We start from the raw sequence: 27437 nt of genomic DNA, 5'->3' as shown, positions 1-27437 counted from the left end.
TTTACCACCTGGACACAAAAGGTACACCAATGTGAGAATGCTGTTCATTGACTACAGCTCAGCGTTCAACACCATAGTGCCCACAAAACTCCTCACTAAGGACCCTGGGTCTAAATACCTCCCTCTGCAACTGGATCCTGGACTTCCTGAAGGGCCACCCCAGGTGGTAAGGGTAGGCAACAACACATCTGCTACGCTTATCCTCCACACAGGGGCCCTCACGTGCGTGCTTGTACTCCATGTTCACTCACGACAGCGTGGCCAATCACGACTCCATCATCATCATTAAGTTTGCTAACGACACTACAGTAGTAGGCCTGATCACCGACAACGATGACACAGCCTACAGGGAAGAGATCAGAGACCTGGCAGTGTGGTGCCAGGACAACAACCTCTTCGTCAACGTGAGCAAGACAAAGGAGCTGATCGTGGGCTACAGGAAAAGGAGGGCCGAACAGGCCCCCATTAACATCAACGGAGCTGTTGTGAAGCGAGTTAAGAGTTTCAAGTTCCTTGGTGTCCACATCACCAACAAACTAACATGTTCCAAACACACCAAAACAGTAGTGAAGATGGCACGACAACACATTTTCCCCCTTATGAGATTGAAAAGATTTGGCATGGGTCCCCAGATCCTCAAAAAGTTCTACAGCTGCACAATCGAGAGCATCCTGACCGGTTGCATCCCCGTCTGGTGGCATCCAACCGTAAGGCGCTACAGAGGGTAGTGTGTACGGCCCAGTACATCACTGGAGCCAAGCTTCCTGCCATCCAGGACATATATACTGTCAGAGGAAGGCCCAAAAATGTGTCAAAGACACCAAGTCATAGACTGTTCTCTCTGCTACCGCATGGCAAGCGGTACCAGCGCGCCAAGTCTAGGTCAAAAAGGCTCTACCACCAAGTCGTAAGACTGTTTAACAATTACTCAAATGGCCACCCAGACTATTTACTGTACATTGACCCCCCCCCCATTTTTACACTGCTGATACTCACTGTTTACTATCGATGCATAGTCACTTTACCTCTACCTACATGTACTATTTACCGTGACCAACCTGTACCCACGCACATTGACTCAGTACCGGTACCCCCTGTATATAGCCTCGTTATTGTGTTAGTATTTATTTAAATTTTTTGGTTTAGTTCATATAGTATATATTTTCTTAACTATTTCTTGAACTGCACTGTTGGTTAAAGGCTCGTAAATAAGCATTTCACGGTAAGGTCTACCTACACCTGTTATATTCGGCGCATGTGACAAATACAATTTTATATTTCCGTTGTAATTTTTTTTTATACATTTGCCCAAATTTCTAAAAACCTGTTTTTGCTTTGTAACAAAATGTGGAAAAAGTCAAGTATACTTTCCGAATGCCCTGTAAATACCTACGCACTATAGTTCAGCCTAACAAAATCCTTCCTATAAATTTAGAGGTATTTATATCACTTTCTTCATTCACATCCAACATGTTTCGGCACATATATACCTCCATATCAGGTTTTGTTTTTTGTGTGTTTTTTCTATTGTTGCTGAATATCTTTCACATGTCTATTCATGTACCTTGATTGGAAAGCAAGGTAGCAACAGAACACCTTTTCAGTTACCTACTGGTATGGCATGCATGTCACAACATTAATCTCATCAGCTACTCAGTTCAGAAGAGTTCAACACCTGGCTCTGGAAATACATCACCTACTGATCAAGATTCTGCAAGCTTCTAGCCATCCAGGATGTACATGCCAGGCTGTATCTGAGAAAGGCCCGGAAAATTGCCAAAGACTCCAGTCACCCGAGATATGGACTGTTCCCCATGCTCCCGTCTAGCAGGCGGTACTGGCGCATCAAGGCTCCTAAACAGCTTCTATCCCCTGGCCATAAGGCTGTTTAATGGCTAACAACTGCTCTCCTTCTCCCACAGACTTAGCAGCCTCAGAAATCGCAGCCCAAGTAAATGCTTCACAGAGTTCAAGTAACAGACACATCACAACATCAACTGCTCAGAAGAGACTGCGTGAATCAGGCCTTAATGGTAGAATTTCTGCAAAGAAACCACAACTAAAAGACACCAATACGAAGAAGAGACTTGCTTGGGCCAAGAAACACAAGCAATGGGCATTAGTCCGGTGAAAATTGGTCCTTTGGTCTGATGAGTCCAGATTTGCAATTTTTGGTTCCAACCTCCGTGTCTTTGTGAGACGCAGAGTGAGGTGAACGGATGATCTCCGCATGTGTGGTTCCCACCGTGAAGTATGGAGGAGGAGGTGTGATGGTGTTTGGGTGCTTTGCTGGTGACACAGTCTGTGATTTATTTAGAATTCAAGGCACACTTAACCAGCATGGCTACCACAGCATTCTGCAGCGATACGCCATCCCATCTGGTTTGCGCTTAGTGGGACTATCATTTGTTTTTCAACAGGACAATGACCCAACTAATCTCCAGGCTGTTTAAGGGCTATTTGACCAAGAAGGAGAGTGATGGAGTGCTGCATCAGATGACCTGGCCTCTACAATCACCCGACCTCAACCCAATTGAGATGGTTTGGGATGAGTTGGACCGCAGAGTGAAGGAAAAGCAGCCAACAAGTGCTCAGCATATGTGGGAACTCCTTCAAGACTGTTGGAAAAGCATTCCAGGTGAAGCTGGTTGAGAGAATGCCAAGTGTTTAAAGCTGTCATCAAGGCAAAGGGTGGCTACTTTAACACTTTTTTGGTCAATATATGATTCCATGTGTTATTTCATAGTTTTGATGTCTTCACTATTATTCTACGATGTAGACAATTGTAAAAATAAAGGAAAACCATTGAATGAGTAGGCGTCCAAACTGACTGGTACTGGTACTGGTATATATTACCAGTAGTATATTACCATAAGTACTGATAAATTCCTGTTACCAGTCACTTTTCAGCCCTGTTTACATGTATATCCTACTACCAGTCACTTTTTATGTACAGTGGGGGAAAAAAGTATTTGATCCCCTGCTGATTTTGTACGTTTGCCCACTGATAAAAAAAGGATCAGTCTATAATTTTAATGGTAGGTTTATTTGAACAGTGAGAGACAGAATAACAACAAAAATATCCAGAAAAATGCATGTAAAAAATGTTATAAATTGATTTGCATTTTAATGAGGGAAATAAGTATTTGACCCCCTCTCAATCAGAAAGATTTCTGGCTCCCAGGTGTCTTTTATACAGGTAACGAGCTGAGATTAGGAGCACACTCGTAAAGGGAGTGCTCCTAACCGCAGCTTGTTACCTGTAAAAAAGACACATGTCCACAGAAGCAATCAATCAATCAGATTCCAATCTCTCCACCATGGCCAAGACCAAAGAGCTCTCCAAGGATGTCAGGGACAAGATTGTAGACCTACACAAGGCTGGAATGGGCTACAAGACCATCGCCAAGCAGCTTGGTGAGAAGGTGACAACATTTGGTGTGATTATTCGCAAATGGAAGAAACACAAAAGAACTATCAATATCCCTCGGCCTGGGGCTCCATGCTAGATCTCACCTCGTGGGGTTGCAATGATCATGAGAACGGTGAGGAATCAGCCCAGAACTACATGGGAGGATCTTGTCAATGATCTCAAGGCAGCTGGGACCATTGTCACCAAGAAAACAATTGGTGACACACTACGCCGTGAAGGACTGAAATCCTGCAGCGCCCGCAAGGTCCCCCTGCACAAGAATACATATACATGCCCGTCTGAAGTTTGCCAATGAACATCTGAATGATTCAGAGGACAACTGGTGAAAGTGTTATGGTTAGATGAGACGAAAATGGAGCTCTTTGGCATCAACTCAACTCGCCGTGTTTGGAGGAGGAGGAATGCTGCCTATGACCCCAAGAACACCATCTCCACCGTCAAACATGGAGGTGGAAACATTATGCTTTGGGGGTGTTTTTCTGCTAAGGGGACAGGACAACTTCACCGCATCATTTGACGGGGCCATGTACTGTCAAATCTTGGGTGAGAACCTCCTTCTCTCAGCCAGGGCATTGAAAATGGGTCGTGGATGGGTATTCCAGCATGACAATGACCCAAAACACACGGCCAAGGCAACAAAGGAGTAGCTCAAGAAGCACATTAAGATCCTGGAGTGGTCTAGCCAGTCTCCAGACCTTAATCCCATAGAAAATCTGTGGAGGGAGCTGAAGGTTCGAGTTGCCAAACGTCAGCCTCGAAACCTTAATGACTTGGAGAAGATCTGCAAAGAGGAGTGGGACAAAATCCCTCCTGAAATGTGTGCAAACCTGGTGGCCAACTACAAGAAACATCTGACCTCTGTGATTGCCAACAAGGGTTTTGCCACCAAGTACTAAGTCATGTTTTGCAGAGGGGTCAAATACTTATTTCCCTCATTTAAATGGAAATCATATTATAACATTTTTTACATGGTTTTTCTGGATTTTTTTGTTGTTATTCTGTCTCTCACTGTTCATATAAACCTACCATTAAAATGATAGACTGATCATTTCTTTGTAAGTGGGCAAACGTACAAAATCAGCAGGGGATCAAATACTTTTTTCCCCCCACTGTATAAACATATCTCAACCACTGCACTAAGGTACTGACCTGTATACACTGAGTATACAAAACATTAAGAACATCTGTTCTTTCCATGACACTTTCTTACCAGGTAAATGCAGGTGAAAGCTTTGATCCCTGATTGATGTTACTTGTTAAATCCACTTCAATCAGTGTAGATGAAGGGGAAGAGACAGGTTAAAGAAGGATGTTTAAGTCTTGAGATAGTTGACATGGATTGTGTAGGTGTGGCATTTGACAAAAACTGTGCCTTTGAACTAGGTATGGAAGTAGGTGCCAGGCGTACTGGTTTGAGTAAAGAACTGCAACGCTGCTGGGTTTTTCACGCTCAACATTTTCCCGTCTGTATCAAGAATGGTCCACCACCCAAATGACATCTAGCCAACTTGACAACTGTGGGAAGCATTGGAGTCAACAGGGGCCAGCATCCCTGTGGAATGCTTTCAACACCTTGAGGGAAAAAAGGGGGGGTGCAACTCAATATTAGGAAGGTTTTCCTAATGTTTCTAATACTCAGTGTACACCCACATTCTCGTGTTTTTCAACCCATATGTGTTTTTGATTTGTTTAATATATATATTATTTTCGATGTATTTATTATCTATATTATTATAATTACTGCATATTACTGCATTGTTGGGAAATAGCTCTCAAGGTAAGAATTCCACTGTACTGTTTTACACATGGATCTTGTGCACATGGCGAATAAACTTTGAAACTTCCTGTCTTTTCACAACCTGAAGCTGACACTTCTTACAAGGGACATTCCAGGATCTCTAGTCAGACAAAAAACTGTGTTGCTCCACTTGAACAAGTCTGATTGCAGTTATGAGTCTGTCCGAAGGTCAGGGTGTGTACTATATGTTTGTGTGTATATGTCTGATGCTATCTGGACGTAGTGCAACTTGTAGGTTTACCTTGATGGCTGTGGATGCTATCTGGATGTGGTGCAGCTTGCGCAAAGTGCTCTCTCTGTCGATGAAGTAGGAGGCAGCCAACTGGTGCAGAGCCTCCAGAGTAACACTGGACGAGTTGCCAGAGTAGTCGCTCACCTCTGCCTTCTTACTCAGCTTCCTCTTGTCCACAAATATCGCTAAGGCCTCTTCCCCTGCAAACAAAAAGACAGCGTTGGGACAATGTTTGCTGACGGTGTTTAAACAGGCTCTGTTTCAACAGTTGGGAAAAAGTTTGCTGGCTAACATGGTTGAAACAGTCTATACAAATGTCAGCTGATGTTATTTAGACAGTCTGAACTACATAACCAACAGCTGCTCACTGTTAGTAGTAATGGCAATAAAATGTAATATCAATGTATTATTCACTGCCAGTGATTATGACTATTAACCAGGTGCTATTTGGTAGTATATGAACAATTATAAACCAGGATGTTTGGGTCCTGGATGTTGATTGGGAGAAACAACATTTCAGCAGTGTGTAGATCAGACAATATACCACAAGTATGACTCAAAAACACTTGTTTCCTGTTCTTTTTATGTTGGTAACCAGTTAATAATAGCAATAAGGCACCTCAAGGTTTGTGATACATAGACAATATACTGTACCACGGCTAAGAACACCCTGCTTCACATCACAAATGCTCCCGAGCTGTACATTACCTTGGAAACTCAGTGGGATGGCCGATGCACAAGCGGAGTCCCTCTGCGGACTTCATTCGTTCCAAGGTAATTTACAGTGTAGGCATTTATCCCGCTTATACCACAGTCAAAGAAAAAATACTAAAGCAAATATTTACTGGTATAGAATAGAAATGCCATGTTTTCATTTATATAAATTCATATTTTTTCATCCTCCCACAAAACCTGCTTGTTAGTCTGTTGCCCAGTTGGTATTTTTTTTAAATTCTATTGCCATGCTGGTTGGCAATGTTGTTTTCCATTGCTTGCTAGCTAACTATGGCTAACACAGTCACGTTAAACAATGCCTATGGCTAACAAACAATGCAGCCACAATAACAGCAAAGTAGCAGCATTTGCGTTAGTTTAAGCTGTTTTCTACTGGCATTTATTTAGATACATCCATAACAACGAGCTGATGATGTGCGATTTCGCGTGGAATAGAAAAGTTGTTTAACAACCCAATTCAACAATACCATGTGCTGAAAACAGCTGGTCAAACTAGAGACACGAGAGGATTTGATAGCATAGATCCACTTGCGTCATGACTGCAACATTGAAGGTCCGGGGAAATATAGGTTCATCACTCGCCACGTTAAGTCATCAGATGCTGCTGCAAAATAATAACAGTGCGTTCGTAAATTCACTATGGCCATCTACTCTGTTTTCAGAGCACTCTCGTCTGTGTGCCAGAGCGCAGAATAAAAAAGTAATTTACTAGCACGCAACCCTAGTTGAATATGACCAGTGTAAATAAATGTCGGAAAAAAACATTTCATAAAATTGTTGCCAGCACCACAGTTCAAGTCACATAGGCTCTAGATCAAATGAAAACATCCAAATCAGCTATGCTAGGGTAAGTAAAATGATCAGAGTGAGGTGTTCTCGCATTTGTGTCTGTAAGTAGCTAGCGAGCTTGCCAACTTTAGCCAGTTAGCTTGGGTGTTTGACTGCCGTTGCGAGGTCAGAACGCTCGGATCAACCCTTCACCCCAGCCAGAGGGTCAGTGTGTGCTCTGAACGCTCCGAGAGCGAAACGCTCTGGATTTACGAACAGACAATCTGACAACACTCGGAATTAAAAAACAACCCAGAACACACTGGTGGAAATTTACAAACACACCATAAGTCTCTGCGGAAACAAATTATTGCTATCTTGCTAAGTTTTTCCTTGTTGGACCTGCATTGACAATGTATCTATTTTCAGTTTGTGTGGTTGTTAGCATTTTGTAACTTTGTAGCAAGTATGGTCTGCATGGTGTAGTGCTGAAGAAAGATAAAAAGGCTCCCATTGTTGGAACTACTTCAGAGGTGTTGTAACGATGTGCGCTGAGAGTCGGGAAGCAAGTTCAGGGTTAATAAATAAACACAACATAATCAGAAACACGAACAACGTACATAACTGACACAGAAACAATGACGCCTGGGGAAGGAACCAAAGGGAGTGACATATAGGGAAGGTAATCAGGGAAGTGATGGAGTCCAGGTGAGTCTAATGAACCGCAGGTGCGCGTAACGATGGTGACAGGTGTGCGCCATAACGAGTAGCCTGGTGACCTAGAGGTCGGAGAGGGAGCACACGTGACAGGTGTCCTATATATTTTCTAACTGTTACATATACAGTATCTGGTTTTAATGCCCACTCTAGAGTGCCCTTCTAGCAAATCAGAAACCAGTATTCAACAATGCTGTGGAATAGTAGCAAATTATAAACTGGGTGGTTCAAGCCCTGAATGCAACGGGTATGACAAAATGTTTATTTTTACTTTTCTAATTACGTTGGTAACCAGTTTAAAATAGCAATAAGGTCCCTCGGAGGTTTGTGGTATATAGCCAATATACCACGGCTAAGGGCTGTATCCAGGCACTCTGTGTTTCGTCATTCTTAAGAACAGCCCTTAGCTGTGGTATATTGGCCATATACACCACACCCCTTTGTGCCTTATTACTTAAATATACCACACCCCCTCTGGCCTTATTGCTTAAATATACATTCAGATTCAGAGATAAGGCAGGGTGTAATCCGTATTATGTGTTCTTGTTCCTCCGCTGCAGAAAGGTGCCCTTAATATCCCATGTTCCAGAACACGGACAGGCAATCAATTTATAACCCCAGTCAGCAGCCAGCAGCACATCTCTGGCTCATGGCCAAGCACTAGCTCCTCATCTTCCTCTCCTCATACTACTCTGAATTGGTTGTGTGCCAGAGCATGGAGGTTACATCGCATCAGCCAGCACAGCAGTGTATGTGTTTGTGTGTGTGGGCATTTTACGGAGCCACTCATAACTACGACCTTTCCAGGAGCCCGGCTGAGGTAATCGACAAGTGTTGCTTTCCAACAGGAAACCCATTCCCTTGGCTGCCCCGACATCCCCATTGCTTTGTAGCTGAAATAAGCTGTTCTCCTGTAAAGAGCAACCACCCTCACGGCGTTGTCCACATGTCTATCAAAACACAACAATGCAGTGTCGCTGAGGGTTATAGTGTACATGTATTGACGTTTTTAAATGGGCTTTATTTATGTAGATAACACATTCTTGAAAGGTCTTCTGAATTCATATAGGCTGCTGTACCAATATTGTAGATGTCCTGCCGTCAGTGGAATTGATCTAGATACAGATCCGTTAAACATCAGAATTTTTGTGGTACTGGGAATTTACTCACAGAATACACAAAGATTATCCCATTACCATACCCCCTATCCTAACCATTAGGGGGATGAAAAAATATGACCCTGTATCAGTTGATAGGGGTCAACTTCTACAGTTATACCTCCTCCTGCATTCCCACAGAATTCCCAGCATTCCCACAGTGGTTTGTTTACCTCCCAGTGTGGCCGACAGCAGAAAGTGAGTCCCATACTTCCTGATCAGGTTGTCAGTGATAAGCTGGGTGGTGGGTCTCCGACCCAGTAGACGGATGTTACGGATGAACTCTGGCGTCAGGGGTAACGGCGACTCCAGGAAGTCTCTCCTCTCCACAGCCAGGTTGTTCACCTTCCACCTCCCAAACTCCCTGGAAAGGAGACGACAGGGAGGATAAGACACCATTGAAGATGCTGTTTGGTAAATAAGACTCACTAATTACGTGATGGTATTAATGATTTTCTGTCAGTCTGTCCTGTCTGTCTGGCAGAAGGGTAGGGGAGAGGTGAATCTACGGGGGCAGCCATCAACCACATTGCCTCGCCTCACTGCATCATTAGCTTTAAGTTCTGACAGAGAGATGGGGGGAGAGATAGGAGAGAGCAAAAGAGAGCGAGAGAGAGAGAGAATAGAGAGAGATTCCAAAGCAGGTACCATTTGGAAGATGAATGTAGCTGGGGAGGAGACTGCTCTCAAAGCGAGCAGCTGACAGGTGCTCTCCTTAATAACCACATCATGACAGAAATGTGTAGTGACAGTGAAACCCATAGACATCGGTCCATCTCTAACACTCAATACAACTCATAATGAGGGAAGAAAGAAAAGTGCCGCAAAGGAAATGCTGGAGGCGGCTGTAAAGTTCTGAAAGCCGGCTGAACAAAATATTTCTCATTAAATATTCGTCTGTACATGTGACATCCTCCTCTGTTTACATTGACAAACATTCCTAAATTATTCTAAATTATTCTGAAAGCAACCTTAAAGATGGGAGCTTCGTGTGCCGTTATGCCTTTGTTTGCGTTCATCTGCTGTGTTTAAATAATCATAGTGTCTTGTATTTTAATTGGCTCTGACAGGTTCAGATAATATTTCTGTGAGTCAGGTTGAAATGAACATGCGCTGTGTCAGTTAGCTGGAGGCTACAGTAGAAGCTATGTCATGTAGGAAAGCATAGGCCTTATTGCCAGTTGTTTTTCCCTCTTCTGTCCATCCCTCTGTCTCGAATTGCTATACTTCAATGTATTTCTCTCTCCTCCTCCACCACACGCACACACAAAAATACACACATACACACACTCCCTAACTACTCTCACAGGTACGGGTTAGCACTAAATGATGCACTGCGGTGTGAAGTGGAGGCTTGTCTGCTATAATCAAAATAGGTTGGCCATCCTGGGCTGTAGGTGATGGATGGAGGGAGGATGGCCTTTTGATGGAAGATATATCACATTAAAGCAAGAGTAATGAGGGAAAGCATCACACCCAGATGTTTGATGGATTCAATCATGGTAAAAACACTGAGTGCAACCTGCTTCTATACGGTCTTATGGGGCAATGTGGCATTATGTCAAATAATTTCAAGCTGCTCTTGTATAGTCAGTAATGTAGCAATACATTTACTTTGTATAATGTAAATTTGCATGTGTCCATTTATAGAAAAGCTTTCTGAAATACATACATGAAACATACAGTATGCACAATCATATACTTCTAATTTTAGACATTGCCCTTGAGTAATTTGTCAGTCAGTTACACCTAGCATAACCATTAATCCTGACCTCTTTTCACTCCATACATATAAATTCCTCTTCAACTGGGGTACTATCGTATTCCTCACCAATTCTAACTTGCTTTCCTATGTTAGAGCTGAACTTGCCAGTTCAAAGGTATCGCACGTAAGGAGCAAGAGAGGAACAAGAGAGGGGAGAGAGAGGACTGAGAAAAGAGAGGGAGCGAAGGAACAGGTAAGGAAAGTGTAGCCTCAAATCCCCTCTGTCGCTCGTTTCTGCAGTTATCGTTGACTGTGATAAGCTGGGCTTGTCTTATCTTAAACCCCCCATAGGCCTAATGGCATGTCCACCGGGAAGTGAGATGAAATGGATTTCACCATGGTGCAGTTTTCGGCGTTCTGCCGTCTTTCCTTATACTAGACCATGCAGTTATTATTTATATCTTTCTCTCATCATTGTACTGTACGTAGCTACCTTGGTTTCATTTGCGATACCGTTAATTCATTTTCACACATCTCATTGCTGGACTATTTCTGGGAGTGGAGATTATGAGAGCTGAGATTTCTGAGAACTGGGATACTGTATCTTGGCCTGCATACTGCATCTACCTTGGTTTTCATTTCAAAGCAACACATATGCACTGAGCCGCCTCACTAACACCCTTATGCAAAAAAGGTGCTATCTAGAACCTAAAATGGTTCTTCAACTGTTCCCATAGGAGAACCCTTTGAATAACCCTTTTTGGTTCCAGGTATAACCCTTTTGGGTTCCATGAAGAACCCTTTCCACAGAGGATTCTACCTGAAACCAAAAAGGGTTCTCCTATGGGGACAGCCAAAGAACCCTTTTTGTAAGAGTGTATGGGTATGAAATCAAAAACCAAGGTCTTTTTCAGGTTTCCAAAAGACAGTTTAAAATTTGACGCATTGCAGCCTTAACTAAATATGTCATTCACTCTGTGACCTTCTCTATGCAATTTGGCGCCAACACACCCACTTATGTTATTCAAATGCAATATCTCAAAAACACAAGAGATACACACGCATAGCCTACGGTTGCCTACACCCTGGTGTAAGGGTAGCCTTACGGTAGCCTACACAATGTTGTCTATGGCAACTGTCACTTGGCAATGGATGCCTAGGACAGGTGGTGCAGCGGAACCCTGTCTCTACTCATGTTGACTGAGGGAAACACTGTTTCACTCGCTAAATCACTGAGTGATTCCCCAAACAGGAAAACAGCCTTCATTTACCTGTTATAGGACTCATTAAAATTATTTCAAATTCAATCAGGAGGAGATGGTGCGATTTCATTACTGCAGCATAGCAACACGCCGCCACTGTAACTAGAAGTACCCAGTTGTGGTAATTAATCTTCTCTCTGTCAGTGAGGATTATGAGAATTTACCAGAGATCCAAAACTCTGCAGGAGCAGAACTGGGCAGGAAAATAATATTGTCACTTTCCATCTCCTCAAGTCTCTTTTGCTGTGAAATTATGTGTTATGGGCCAGGGAATATATTGTCAAATATGAGAGGTCATTTGAAAACCAACAAACAGTGTGGTGGACTGTTTGGCTATGCTGCAATCGCTGGGAATTGGCAACAGGATGGACATATTGGATGTATGCTTGTCAGCATGCCACATAACTTATCATATTAACAGAGACAGAGGCAATTAGTACCACCTGCATGCACTTTAATACAAAATGGCCACCACACAATTCCACAATAAAACCAAAAGTTGTCTGGCAAAGTAGGCAAAGCAATGTCTACACGGCAGGGGTAGTCTAGTCAAGTACTATTTGAGAAGGTCCGGTCACACAAAATCTCCTAGGTGGCAATGGTCCGAATGGATATTGTCACTTAACGGCATAGCAACAAACCCCCACCTTGCATCCCATGCGATCCCAAAATGTTCACACTCCTCTTTTTGGCAGAGAGGAAATGTTGCAGTTTTAATGCTCATTTCCTGTAATTCTACAGGTTAGGCTGTAGAATTACAGGAAATTCCCCCCGTTAAACATGGGCCGGTTGTAATTTAGCGTGCCTCAAACACAACCTTGAGGTTGACAGTAGCCTCTCAGGGGACTGTCTGATAATGCAGAGTAATAAGTATTAAGATCCTACTAATCACTTGGCCACATGATAAGACTATTAATCTTACCACCCATGAAGCTCAGGCCACAGAGCTAGGTTGGGCCGCACTAGCCAGAGGAGAAATATATTTAAAAAACTTCAACGCGGGAAGCCGATCACCATAGCCCATAAAACACCCAACACAAATCCACATATTTCAGAGTCCCATCTGCAGTTTCCCGGTGCATGTTCAATACCCTTCCAAGCCATGATGAATGGTATTTATGGCATAATTGCCACTAATTTGATATAACAAGCCAATATATCAAATTGTGTTTAGCGTGACAAATCATCAGTTATTTCCCCTACACTTAAGTAATCAACATATTTTACCTGATCAGATTTCAGATTATGCATATAATAACCTTATTGCTTGCAATAACCTTGATCCACTTAAAAACATTTCCACAATAGCTACACAAGTAGATGCCATTTTGTCATTCTAGTTTACTTGCTAGAGAAATGAAAGTTCTTCACTCCTCTCCAAGGGCCTTTATTGAACTGAAGGAACTGCAATGAAGTCAAATGAGGTGAAGTGAATAATGTTTCCACTAGATCATTATAAAAGGGGTGAGGTGAGGACTTTCCACATAAGTGTTCAAGGCCTTCCTTTCAGTGGTATTTACTTCACACCTTTAAACCCCACATGAGACTGAACATGCTTAAGTGGATAAAACATTCATCTGGCTTTGATGTATTTCAGAATATGCATATGGCCCTTGTGGTCCACTCTGTCCATCTATGCCCTCCTCCGCCCTCCCTTAGGCAAATCAGATCACGCCTCCAATCTGCTCCTCCCTTCCTATAGGCAGAAACTCAAACAGAAAGAACCCATGGTAAGGACTGTTCAACGCTGGTCTGACAAATCGGAATCCATGCTTCAAGATTGTTTTGATCACGCGGACTGGGATATGTTTCGGGTTGCCTCTGGGAATAACATTGATGTATACACTGACTGTGACGATTGAAACCTATCCAAACCAAAAACCGTGGATAGATGGCAGCATTCGTGGAAAACTGAAAGCGCGAACCACGGCAAGGTGACTGGGAATATGCTTGAGTACAAACAGTCCAATTATGCACTTCGTAAGGCAAGCAAACAGGCAAAACTTCAGTACAGAGAGAAAGTGGAGTCGCAATTCAACGGCTCAGACAAGACGTATGTGGCAGGGACTCCAGACAATCACGGATTATAAAGGGAAAATCAGCCACGCCACAGAAACAAATTCAATTTGCTCCCAGACAAGAGAAACACCCTTTATTTGCCCGCGTCAAGGAAAACAATGCTCCCGTTGAATGTGAGTTGTCGTTCTCCGTGGCCGATGTGAGAGACATTTAAGCGTGTTAACTCTCGCAAGGCTGCCGGCCCAGACTTGATCCCTAGCCGAATCCTCAGAGCATGCGCAGACCAGTTAGCTGGAATGTTTAAGGACATATTCCATTTCTCCCTATCCCAGTCTTTTGCCCCCACTTACTTCAAGATGTCCATCATTGTTCCTGTACTCAAACAAAAAAGCGTAGGTAACTGAACTAAATTACTATTGCCCCATAGCACTCACTTCTGTCATCATGAAGTGCTTTGAGAGGCTAGTGAGGGATCATATCACCTAAACTTTACCCGACACACTATACCCATTGCAATTTGCATACTGCCCCAATAGATCCATGGATGATGCAATCGCCATCACACTGCACACTGCCCCAACCCATCTGGACAAGAGGAATATGTAAGAATGCATTTCATTGACTACAGCTCAGCCTTCAACCATAGTACCCTCCAAGCTCATCACTAAGCCCGGCCCTGGGTCTGAACGCTGCCCTGTGCAACTGGGTCCTGGACTTCCTGATGGGCCGCTCCCAGGTTGTGAAGGTAGACAACAACACCTCCACTACGCTGATCCTCAACATAGGGGCCCCAAGGCGCAACAGCACCTTTTCAACTTCAGGAGGTTGAAGAAATTCGGCTTGGCCCCAAAGACCCACAAACTTTTCCAGATGCATCATTCAGAGCATCATGTCGGGCTGTACCAGCGCCTGCTAGGGCAACTGCACCGTCCGCAACCACAGGGCTCTCCAGAGGGTGGTGCGGTCTGCCCAACACATCACCGGGGGCACACTGCCTGCCCTCCAGGACATCTACAGCACCCGTTGTTACAGGAAGGCCAAGAAGATCATCGAGGACCTCAACCACCAAAGCCACGCCCTGTTAACCCCGCTACCAACCAGAAGGCGAGGTCGGTACAGATGCATCAAAGCTGGGGCTGAGAGACTGAAAAACAGCTTCTATCTCAAGCCCATCAGACTGTAAAATAGTCAATACTAGCCAGCCTCCGCCCAGTATCCCGCTCTGAACTTTAGTCACTGTCACTAGCCGGCTACTACCCGGTTACTCTACCATGCACCTTAGTCTTCTGCCCTATAGTCAAGGAGCACTGGTTACTAATAATGTTTATATACTGTTTTACCCACTTCATATCTACAGTGCATACAGAAAGTATTCAGAACCCTTCTCTTTTTCCACATTTTGTTAAGTTACAGCCTTATTCTAAAATGGATTAAATAAAAAAAAATATCCTCATCAATCCACACACAATACCAGATAATGACGTAGTGAAAATATGTTTTGATAATTTTTGCAAAATAAAAACAGAAATACCTTATTTTCCTAAGTAGCCTCTGTTTTCATTGATTATCCTTGCGATGTTTCTACAATTTGATTAGAGTCCACCTGTGGTAAATTCAATTGATTGGACATGATTTGGAAAGGCACACACCTGTCTATATAAGGTCCCAAAGTTGACAGTGCATGTCAGAGCAAAAACCAAGCCATGAGGTCGAAGGAATTGTCCACAGATCTCCAAGACAGGATTGTGCCGAGGCACAGATCTGGGGAAGGGTACAAAAACATTTCTGCAGCATTGAAGGTCCCCAAGAACATGGAAGAAGTTTGGAACAACCAAGACTCTTCCTAGAGCTGGGTGCCTGGCCAAACTGAGCAATCGGGTGAGAAGGGCCTTGGTAAGTTAGGTGACCAAGAAGCCGTTGTTCACTCTGACAGAGCTCCAGAGTTCCTCTGTGGAGATGGGAGAACCTTCTAGAAGGACAACCATCTCTGCAGCACTCCACCAATCAGGCCTTTACGGTAGAATGGCCAGACAGAAGCCATTCCTCAGTAAAAGGCATATGACAGCCCACTTCAAGTTTGCCAAAAGGTACCTAAAGGACTCAAGATTCTCTGGTCTGATGAAACCAAGTTTGAACTATTTGGCCTAAATGCAAAGTGTCATGTCTGCAGGGAAAGCTGGCACCATCACTACGGTGAAGCATGGTGGCAACATCATGCTTTGGGGATGTTTTTCAGCGGCAGGGACTGGGAGACTAATAAGGCTCGAGGGAAAGATGAACAGAGCAAAGTACAGAGAGATCCTTGATGAAAACCTTGCTCCAGAGTGCTCAGGACCCCAAACTGGGGCAAAGGTTCACCTTCCAACAGGACAACGACCCTAAGCATACAGTCAAGACAACGCAGGAGTGGCTTCGGGAAAAGTCTCTGAATGTTCTTGAGTGGCCCAGCCATAGCCGGACTTGAACCCGATCTAACATCTCTGGAGAGACCTGAAAATAGCTGAGCAGCAACGCTCTCCATCCAACCTGACAGAGCTTGAGATGATTGGGAGAAACTCCCCAAATACAGGTGTGCCAAGCTTGTAGCGTCATACCCAAGAACACTCAAGGCTGTAATCGCTAACAAAGGTGCTTCAACAAAGTACTGAGTAAATGGTCTGAATACTTATGTGAATGTGATATCAGTTTTTTATTTTTAATAAATGTGCAAACATTTCTATAAACCAGTTTCTGCTTTGTCATTATGGGGTATTGTGTGTAGATTGAGGAGGGGAAAAAAACAATGTAATCAATTTTAGAATAAAGCTGTAACTTAACAAAATGTGGATAAAGTCAAGGGGTCGGAATCCTTTCTGAATGCATTGTATATACTGCATTCTAGTCAAGACCTATCCTATTAACTATTGCTGTACATATAGTATTATTCAGATATACTACATTCTATCCATATACTGTACATAGTGTCTATACATACTGTACCATCACACACACATATAATATATATTATATGTGTGATGGTACAATATTTCTAAATTTCTTAATTCCATTATTTTACTTTTTAGATGTGTGTTTATTGTGGTGTATTGTTAGATATTACTGCATTGTTGGAGCTAGGAACACAAGCATTTCACTACTCCTTCAATAACACCTGCCAAATATGCAACTGATACAATTTGATTTAACTATTGATTCTCCCAACACCTCATCTAGACTACCTGTGGTCTGACTCTCCTGTATATCACTGAAGAGAACTCTGCTATGAGACTCACCCCTTTACCTGTTAACCCCCTACGTATAAACCCTGCTATGAGACTCACCCCTTTACCTGTAAACCCCTATGTATAAACCCTGCTATGAGACTCACCTGTATATCTTGTAGCGCGTGGAGAAGCCCTGCCGGTTCCTCTCGACGAAGTCTGTATATTCCTGGGAGTGGTGGAAGGGGCCCTTGTCGGACAGCAGCCAGTCCAGGGGCCCCCCAGGGCGGTCGTGGGGCAGGCTGGCCAATGCAGGGGCCCCGGTCAAGAGCCAGAACCAGACCCAGCAGTGCAGGATCAGAAAGCCCCATAGAGCCATCAGAGGTTGAGGGAGGGAGGGAGGGAGGGAAAGAGGGAAGGGATCAGCAGTGGAAGGGATTCCCACACGTGAGCTTACACCTCCTCTGGGATGACAGGTGAATCTGCATTCCCTCACCTCCCCCGGATAACCTGGGAGTGAGAGACATCATTGTCACTTGAGAAATGCATGCTCTTATAATCATCAAGCACCTTCATAATTTTAGAGATCTCATACTGACAAGTAACAAAAAAAATCTGATCTTTTTAGCTCTTATGGAGCAAGTCACTAGACATCTGTTTTAAGACTAGCCTGCTGTTCCATCTCTAGTCCAAGCCTCCCATCTTCCTCCTAAGAGTTGTCAATCTCTCCCTGCAGCCGTGACCAAACCAGATGCTTGTTTTTTTATTAAGTCCCATTACTGTATTCTGATGACAATCTGTCAAGTGAACTCAGCCATGTGACCATGTGTGTGGGAGTGTTTCAGAAATCATTATTCTCAAACAATAGCACAAGACACCAGGGGGTGGGGGGTGGACATGGGAACAGGTGCTTGGAGATGAGAGAAAGAGCAGTATGGAAAGAGAAAGAGAGAGAGAGAGAGACTGGGAGAAAGAGTGAAAGATGGAGAAAAAGAGAGCTAGAAAGAGAGGAGAGTGAGAAAAAGAGAGAAGTGTGAGAGAAGGTGTGTGCGCGCACGTGTGTATGACTATAATGAATTGCAGACTGGGTGTTAGTCGCAGAAAAGTGAATATCCCTCACCGATGCAAACACAGGCTTTATCTGGTTCACAATGTGATCACACCAGTTTCAAAAGCTCCGATTTTGCTGCATGACATTTAATTCCTCAGTGCAGACATCTGTGTATGGCCATACATATTGATGAGATGTGTATGTGCATGTCCGTATGCATGTGTGTTAGGGGCGGGGGGGGGGGGTCTGAGTAAGTACACAGCAGGGAGCCAACAATGGAGCGCAGTTCATTTTAGCACAGTGGTGTTCCACGTAGCGAGGGAGGTAGGGGAGCTATGAAACAACACTGCCATTGCTATCCTCAGAAATTCCCTTTTAACTTTGTTCTTGTAGCTGTTGTTAATGTTAAACAGTGAGTTAGCCTTTCAGCTTTTACAATATTCATGCAACAGCAACACTATTTCTACCAAGTCAATTGGACCCCCTGCAGCACGTAGGGTTTACATGGCTTTTTGTAAATATTGTGAAAAATTGACCTTTGCTCGCAGTGAGGGGACTGTCTAACCTGTTAATATAAGAAAAGAGTACAGGGGTCATGTTTAAAGACGCTTTATTTTATCATCCAACAGGCAGTGGGGCCAAACAAACACTGATTCAGGAAGGAAAACTATTTAGTCTCTCTCTCTTTCTAGCTGACTTTCTCTCTCACTCATCATCATCATCATCTCTATTCTCTCTACCTGCTCAATGTGAAAGTCCAGTATGTAAACATTTATCTGTCCACAGATTCAGACAACACCAGCTCTATAATCACATTAACAGACAACACAGACCCAACTAACCAGATTATTATCTGTCTGAATCATATCAGGTACACACCATTACCACTTTACAAGGACATTACTGGATCACATCTGTGCTTGCATATGCAAACATAAACATTACATTTTCAAACATGGTTAAAATGCCATCCTTGAGCTGCAATAAATATCATATTTTGGTATTAGTTTTGTATTTTATTAGGATACCCATTTGCTGTTGCAAAAGCAGCAGCTTCTCTTCATGGGGTCCACACAAAACATGACATAATACATAAGGGATAAACGCTGACTTTCTGTACATTACCTTGGAAATAATGGACGACGGCGCAGGATGAGGCAGAGCCGAGTCCCTTTGTGGAATTCATTTTTCCAAGGTAACATACAGAATGGAGGCATTTATACCACTTATACCACCGTGGCCAAATAAACAATATGAAAGTAAACATTTAGCGGTATAAATACTTTTTTTACATGAATATTTACATTTTTATAAGCAAATTCATACTTTCTCATCTTTTGGTTGCTAGAGAACTAATCGTACGTTCGATTAGTTCCATATTTATGGACACGACCCAGTTGCTCGTTCTTTATGTTCCATTGCCATGCTCAGTGGCAACATTCTTATCCATTCCTTGCTGCTAGCTAACCAACTAACTATGGCTACACAGTCACTACCTCTGCAGCCAGAATAACAGCAAAGTTTATTTTGTTGCGTTTGTAAAAGCTGTTTATCCTGCTTATACCACAGTTGCAAAAGAAAATACTATAAGCACCAGTGAAAGCTGCTGAGGGGAGGACTGCTCATAATAATGGCTGGGAAGGAGTGAATGGAATGTCAAACACATGGAACCAATGTGTTTGATGTATTTGATACCATTCCAATATTCCGCTCCAGCTTTTAACATGAGCCTGTACTCCCCAATTCAGGTGCCAACAGCCTCATGTGATAAGCACACATTTACCAGTAGAAATACAATATTTTCATTGATATTTTCATTTACAGTGCAGTCGGAAAGTATTCAGACCCCTTCACTTTTTCCACTTTGTTACGTTAGTCTTATTCTAAAATGGACTAAATAGATTTTTTTTCCTCATCAATTTACACACAATACCCCATAATGACAAAGCAAAAACAGGTTTTAAAATGTTTTGCAATAAAACGTAAATATTACATTTACATAAGTATTCAGACCCTTTATCTTGTTGAAGCACCTTTGGCAGCGATTACAGCCTTGTCTGTTTGTGGGTATGACGGTACAAGCTTGGTGCATGACGCTACAAGCTTGGTGATCCTCTCAAGCTCTCAGGTTGGATGGGGAGTGTCGCTGGACAGCTATTTTCAGGTCTCTCCAGAGATGTTTGATCGGGTTCAAGTCCGGGCTCTAGCCGGGCCACTCAAGGACATTCAGAGACTTGTCCCGAAGCCACTCCTGCATTGTTTTGGCTGCGTGCTTAGGGTCATTGTCCTGTTGGAAGGTGAACCATCGCCCCCAGTCTAAGGTCCTGAGCGATCTGGAGCAGGTTTTCATCAAGGATCTCTCTCTTCTTTGCTCCACTCATCTTTCCCTCAATTCTGCCTAGTCTCCCAGTCCCTGCGGCTGAAAAACATCTCAACAGCATGATGCTGCCACCACCATGCTTTACCGTAGGGATGTTGCCAGGTTTCCTCCAGACGTGATGCTTGGCATTCAGGCCAAAGAGTTCAATCTTGTTTTAATCAGACCAGAGAATCTTGTTTCTTATGGTCTGAGAGTCCTTTAGGTTCCTTTTGGCAATCTCCAAGCGGGCTGTCATGTGCCTTTTACTGAGGAGTGGCTTCTGTCTGGCCACTCTAACATTAAGGCCTGTTTGGTGGAGTGCTGCAGAGATGTTTGTCCTTCTGGAAGGTTCTCACATCTCAACAGAGGAATTCTGGAGGTCTGTCAGAGTGACCATTGGGTTCTTGGTAACCTCCCTGACCAAGGCACTTCTTCCCCGATTGCTCAGTTTGGCTGGGCGGCCAGCTCCAGGAAGAGTCTTGGTGGTTCCAAATTTCTTCCATTTAAAATTATGTTGGCCACTGTGTTCTTGGGGACTTTAATGCTGCAGAAATTTTTTGGTACCCTTCCCAGATCTGTGCCTTGACACAATCCTGTCTCGGAGCTCAACATACAATTCCTTCGACCTCATGGCTTGGTTTTTGCTCTAGAGGCGAAAGAAATAAACACCTAGTTAGGCGAGGTGCTGCTAGCGGAATAGAAAACATGAAAAATTAAAGGAGGAGCTGCACACTCTAGGAGCTCCAATGAAATAAATGAATAACCCAATAACCAACGTTTCGACAGACAAGCTGTCTTCATCAGGGTATAATGACAAACACTACCGGGTGACTAGTTTATAGTGTCACAGGACACACACAGGTGTCTGTAATCATGGCAGGGTATCATTGGTTAATTCTCAGATATAAAAATAACATACCAAACACATTAACCTGTTGGGGATAGGGGGCAGTATTTGCACGGCCGGATAAAAAACGTACCCGATTTAATCTGGTTACTACTCCTGCCCAGTAGAATATGCATATAATTGTTTGATTTGGATAGAAAACACCCTAAAGTTTCTAAAACTGTTTGAATGGTGTCTGTGAGTATAACAGAACTCATTTGGCAGGCCAAAACCTGAGAAGATTCCAAACAGGAAGCGCTCTCTCTGACTATTTCTTGGCCTTCTTGATCATCTCTAACCAAAACAGGGGATCTCTGGCATAACGTGACATTTTCTAACGCTCCCATAGGCTCTCAGAAGGCGCCAGAACAATGAATGGTGACTTTGCAGGCCATGGCTGAAAAACAGTAGCGCATTTGGATAGTGGTCGATCTGAGGACAATGAGACTGGAGGCGCGTGCACGAGCCGACACCATGTTTACTTTCTCTCTCTTTGAACGAAAACAACGACTCCCGGTCGGAATATTATCGCTTTTTTACAAGAAAAATCACATAAAAATAGATTTTAAACAGCGTTTGACATGCTTCGAAGTACGGTAATGGAATATTTTGAATTTTTTTGTCACGAAACGCGTCGGGCGCGTTACCCTTCGGATAGTGTCTTGAACGCACGAACAAAACGCCGCTATTTGGATATAACTATGGATTATTTGGAACCAAACCAACATTTGTTATTAAAGTAGAAGTCCTGGGAGTGCATTCTGACGAAGAACAGCAAAGATAATCCAATTTTTCTAATAGTAATTCTGCGTTTGGTGAGTACAGTGTGGTTAGATTAACGAGAGTCTTGTCTTTAAAATGGTGTAAAATAGTCATATGTTTGAGAAATTGAAGTAATAGCATTTCTAAGGTATTTGAATATCGCGCCACGGGATTACACTGGCTGTTGAGTAGATGGGACGCAAGCGTCCCACCTAACCCATAGAGGTTAAAGGATAGCATACGATCATAGATACAATTTGGCTACATAGGCCAACAAACATTTACAACAGCAAAATCACAAGAATGGCTTCAGATCAAAGTCTACGTTGAGACCGAAGGGAGCGAGGGTCTTTAAATTAAACAAATTGTCGAGGTCACCCCCTCTCCTAGAGAGGGTGACATGTTTGATGCCGATATAATGTAGGGACGAAATCGAGTGGTTTGCTTGCACAAAGTGAGCCGCAACTGGGTAAGTCGAGTTTTTGCACTTAATGGTGCTATGACGCTCAGAGATTCGTAGTTTTAATTTGCACTTTGTTTTACCCACATAATTTTTATTTGAAGGACAAGTTATAAGATAAATAACTGCCTTAGTGGAGCACATGATAACGCCTTTGCACTGTCAACTGTGGGACCTTATATAGACAGGTGTGTGCCTTTCCAAATCATGTCCAATCAATTAAATTTACCACAGATGGACTCCAATCAAGTTTTGGAAACATCTCAAGGATGATCAATGGAAACAGGATGCACCTGAGCTCAATTTCGAGTCTCAGAGCAAAGGGTCTGAATACTTATGTAAATAAGGTATTTCCGTTTTTTATTTTTAATACATTTGCAAAAATGTAAAAACATTTTTTTTTGCTTTGTCATTATGGGATATTGTGTGAGATTATTTCTTTTTTAAATCCATTTCAGAATAAATCTGTAATGTAACAAAATGTGGAAAAAGTCAAGTGGTCTGAATACTTTCCGAAGGCACACAATATCTAGGTCAAATAGGGGAGATGCGTTGTGCCATGAGGTGTTTCTTTATCTGTTTTTTTTATACCAGGTTTGTTCATTTGAGCAATATGAGATGGAAAGGAGTTCCATGCAATAATGGCTCTATATAATATTGCACGCTCTTTTAGAATTTGTTCTGGATTTGAGGACTGTGAAAAGACCCCTGGTGGCATGTCTGGTGAGGTATTTGTGTTTGTCAGAGCTGTGTGTAAGTTGACTATGCAAACAATTTGGAATTTTCAACACATTAAGGTTTCTTTAAAAAATAAGTGAAGTGGTCAGTCTCTCCACAACTCTTAGCCAAGAGAGACTGGCATGCATAGTATTCATACTGTATTAGCCCTCTGATTACAATGAGGAGCAAGACGTGCCACTTTGTTCTGGGCCAGAGGCAGCTTAACTAGGTCCTTCTTTGCAGCACTTGACCACATGACTGGACAATAATCATGATAAAACAAAACTAGAGCCTGCAGTACTTGCTTTTTTTGAATGTGGTGCCAAAAAAAAGCAGAGCATTTCTTCATCATGGACAGACCTCTCCTAATCTTTATACCCATAGAATCTAAATGCTTTGACCATGACAGTTTACAATCTAAGGTAACATCAAGTAACTGAGTCTCAACTTCAGCAGCCACACCATTCATTACCAGATTCAGCTGAGGTCAAGAGCTTATGGAATGATTTGTACCAAATACAATGCTCTTAGTTGTAGAGACCAGTTTATTACAAGCCAAAACTGACTGCAACTCCTTGTCAAGGGTTTCAGTGACTTCATTAGCTGTGTTTGCTGACACGTACAGTTGAAGTCGGAAGTTTACATACACTTTAGCCAAATACATTTAAACTCAGTTTGTCACAATTCCTGACATTTAATCCAAGCAAAAATTCCCTGTCTTAGTTCAGTTAGGTTCACCACTTTATTTAAGAACGTGAAATGCCAGAATAATAGTAGAAAGAATGATTTTTCAGCTTTTATTTCTTTCATCACATTCCCAGTGGGTCAGAAGTTTATATAAACTCAATTAGTATTTGGTAGCATTGCCTTTAAATTGTTTAACTTGGGTCAAACGTTTCAGGTAGCCTTCAACAAGCTTCCCACAATAAGTTGGGTGAATTTTGGCCCATTCTGCCTGACAGAGCTGGTGTAACTGAGTCAGGATTGTAGGCCTCCTTGCTCGCACACGCTTTCAGTTCTGCCCACACATTTTCTATAGAATTGAGGTCAGGGCTTTGTGATGGCCACTCCAATACCTTGACTTTGTTGTCCTTGACTTTGTTGTCTTGCCACAACTTTGGAAGTATGCTTGGGGTCATTGTTCATTTGGAAGACCCATTTGCAACCAAGCTTTAACTTCCTGACTGATGTCTTGAGATGTTGCTTCAATATATCCACATAATTTTCCTACCTCATGATGCCATCTATTTTGTGAAGTGCAACATGATGCTGCCACCTCCCGTGCTTCACGGTTGGGATGGTGTTCTTCAGCTTGCAAGCCATCCCCCTTTTTCCTCCAAACATAGCAATGGTCATTATGGCCAAACAATTCTATTTTTGTTTCATCAGACAAGAGGACATTTCTCCAAAAAATACAATCTTTGTCCCCATGTGCAGTTGCAAACCGTAGTCTGGCTTTTGTATGGCGGTTTTGGAGCAGTAGCTTCTTCCTTGCTGAGCGGCATTTCAGGTTATGTCGATATAGGACTCGATTTATTGTGGATATAGATACTTGTGTACCCGTTTCCTCCAGCATCTTCACAAGGTCCGTTGATGTTGTTCTGGGATTGATTTGTACTTTTCGCACCAAAGTACGTTCATCACTAGAAGACAGAACGTGGCTCCTTCCTGAGCGATATGACGGCTGCATGGTCCCATGGTGCATGGTCCCACCTTCAGGCATTTGGAAATTGCTCCCAATGTTGAACCAGACTTGTGGAGGTCTTGGCTGATTTCTTTTGATTTTCCCATGATGTCAAGTAAAGAGGCACTGAGTTTGAAGGTTGGCCTTGAAATACATCCGCAGGTACACCTCCAATTGACTCAAATGATGTCAATTAGCCTATCAGAAGCTTTAAAGCCATGACATCATTGTCTGGAATTTTCCAAGCTGTTTAAAGGCACAGTCAACTTAGTGTATGTAAACTTCTGACCCACTGGAATTGTGATACAGTGAATTATAAGTGAAATAATCTGTCTGTAAACAATTGTTGGAAAAATGTATTGTGTCATGCACAAAGTAGATGTCCTAACCGACTTGCTAAAATTAATGTTTGTTAAAAATAAATGTGTGGAGTGGTTGAAAAACGAGCTTTAATGACTCCAACCTAAGTGTATGTAAACTTCCAACTTCAACTACATATGGTTGAATCATCTGCATACATGGACACACATTTTTTGTTTAATGCTAGTGGCAGTTCATTGGTAAAAATAAAAAAGAGTAGAGGGCCTAGAGAGCTGCCCTCCGGCACACCACACCCTATATGTTTAACATTAGATAGGCTTCCATGAAAGAAAACCTCTCTGAGTTCTATTAGATAGATAGCTCTGAATCCACAATATGGCAGAGGTTGAAAAGCCAAAAGATGTAAGTTCAAAGGCTGCACTGAAATATAACAGTACAGCTCCCACAATCATCAATTTATTTCAACCAATCATCAGTCCTTTATGTCAGTGCAGTACATGTTCAGTGCCCTTCTCTATAAGCATGCTGAAAGTCTGTTAATTTGTTTACAGAGAAATAGCATTGTATTTGGTCAAACACAATTTTTCCCAACAGCTTACCAAGAGCTGGCAAGGTCTGCTGTTAGAACCAGTAAAGGCCGCTCTACCACTCTTGGGTAGCAGCATGACTTTGGCTTCCCTCCAGGCCTGAGGACAAACACCTTCTTCTGGACTCAGATTAAATATATGACAGATAGAAGTGGCCATAGAGTCATCTACCATCCTCAGTAGCTTTCCATCTAAGTCGTCAATGCCAGAAGGTTTGTCATCATTGAACGACAAAAAAAAGATCCACCTCTCCCACACTAACTTTAAATAATTGAAACTTACAATGCCTTTCTTTCATTATTTAATTTGTTTTATGCATGAATACGATGGCTCGCTGTTCGCTGTTGGCATTTCCTGCCTAAATTTGCCCACTTTGCGAATTAAGAATAGGATTTGGAAATATGGAAATATAGATTAGCCAAATTGTTTTACCTGAGCATGACCCCAAAACGAAGGACTTATTAGCCAGCACTACACTGTTGTCATGGGTAACTGATTGGGCTCATGGGTTCAAGTTCATCACGGAATGGCATGCTTTGAGCACACCTGAAAAGTGCTATTTACATGTGTAAAATGAATGCCATATGCTGCATTTGCTATAGGACTATTGTATACCTTTTTGTTGGTGACACTTTGATATCTCGATAATATGCAGCTGTTTAAAGGGCAAATCCACAGACAAAATAATAACGGTCGCCCCGCCTCTGTTTTGGCAAAAAGCTGAGGGATGGCCTTGGAGAAACGTAACTACTCTCAGATTAATAGACAGAGCTATGGATGCATGGACTGACAATCCTTATATTTTGGGTTCTCGTGGAGTGTGACAGTTGAACTAAGCTCATGAGGCATTTATTATATCATATTCTTCAAGAATCAATGGAAATATATATATAATTTATAAATCCAAAAATGGATGTAGCAACTACAGATTACCCATTTAAGTCTATCAAAAGTGTGCAAGTTTGAGGATGTTTTCTTTTTATATTAACATGAATTAGACTGCCAAGAGTGGGCAAAGCGTCAAGGCAAAGTGTGGCTACTTTGAAGAATCTCAAATATATTTTGATTTGTTGGGTTACTACATGAATCCATATGTGTTACTTCATAGTTTTAATGTCTTCACTATTATTCTACAATGTAGAAAATAGTACACATTAAGAAAAAGTTAATGAGTAGGCGTCCAAACTTTTGACCGATACTGTAAATATACACTGTAGCAACACCTCCCATTTAAGCGTTCATGTCTCTTCTATAGATGTTATATCCTTGTATTGCTATTGCTGTATCGTCAAAGGAATTATCTAAGTGATGGCTAATAATATATGAATGTTTTCTGATGTTACATATATTAATATGGGCTATTTTCAGCCCTTTCCTGGGTAGCTTTTCAGAGATAGACATAATGTGACCCTTTTCAGGAAACTAGGAGTATGGTATGTCGTGGGTCACTACTTCACAGCAGAGCCGTTTGAATGTAAACTTTAAAAAAAAATCTAAATCTGTTTTTGGCAGATATGTCTTTTCGAACATATACACTTTCATGTGCCTTAATAACAAACTTGTATGCCATCTGTAAATATGATT

At 42.5% G+C, this 27437-nt stretch overlaps 1 protein-coding gene across 1 annotated transcript in view; it reads right to left on the bottom strand.

Moving 5' to 3' along the window:
* Nucleotides 1-27437, bottom strand: part of LOC115192350 (BMP/retinoic acid-inducible neural-specific protein 3) — a 79326-nt gene that overhangs the window by 13805 nt on the left and 38084 nt on the right. The window contains exons 2-4 of the mRNA XM_029750746.1: nucleotides 17191-17533; nucleotides 9014-9204; nucleotides 5473-5663 (exon numbers count right to left, since the gene is read on the bottom strand). Coding sequence (XP_029606606.1) covers nucleotides 5473-5663; nucleotides 9014-9204; nucleotides 17191-17402 — 594 coding nt within the window. The 5' untranslated portion in view covers nucleotides 17403-17533. The remainder of the gene's footprint in view (nucleotides 1-5472; nucleotides 5664-9013; nucleotides 9205-17190; nucleotides 17534-27437) is intronic.

Source organism: Salmo trutta, chromosome 4, assembly GCF_901001165.1.
Source record: "Salmo trutta chromosome 4, fSalTru1.1, whole genome shotgun sequence".
In the NCBI taxonomy this organism is placed as follows: Eukaryota; Metazoa; Chordata; class Actinopteri; order Salmoniformes; family Salmonidae; genus Salmo; species Salmo trutta.
This window is presented reverse-complemented; position numbering and strand designations above follow the sequence as displayed.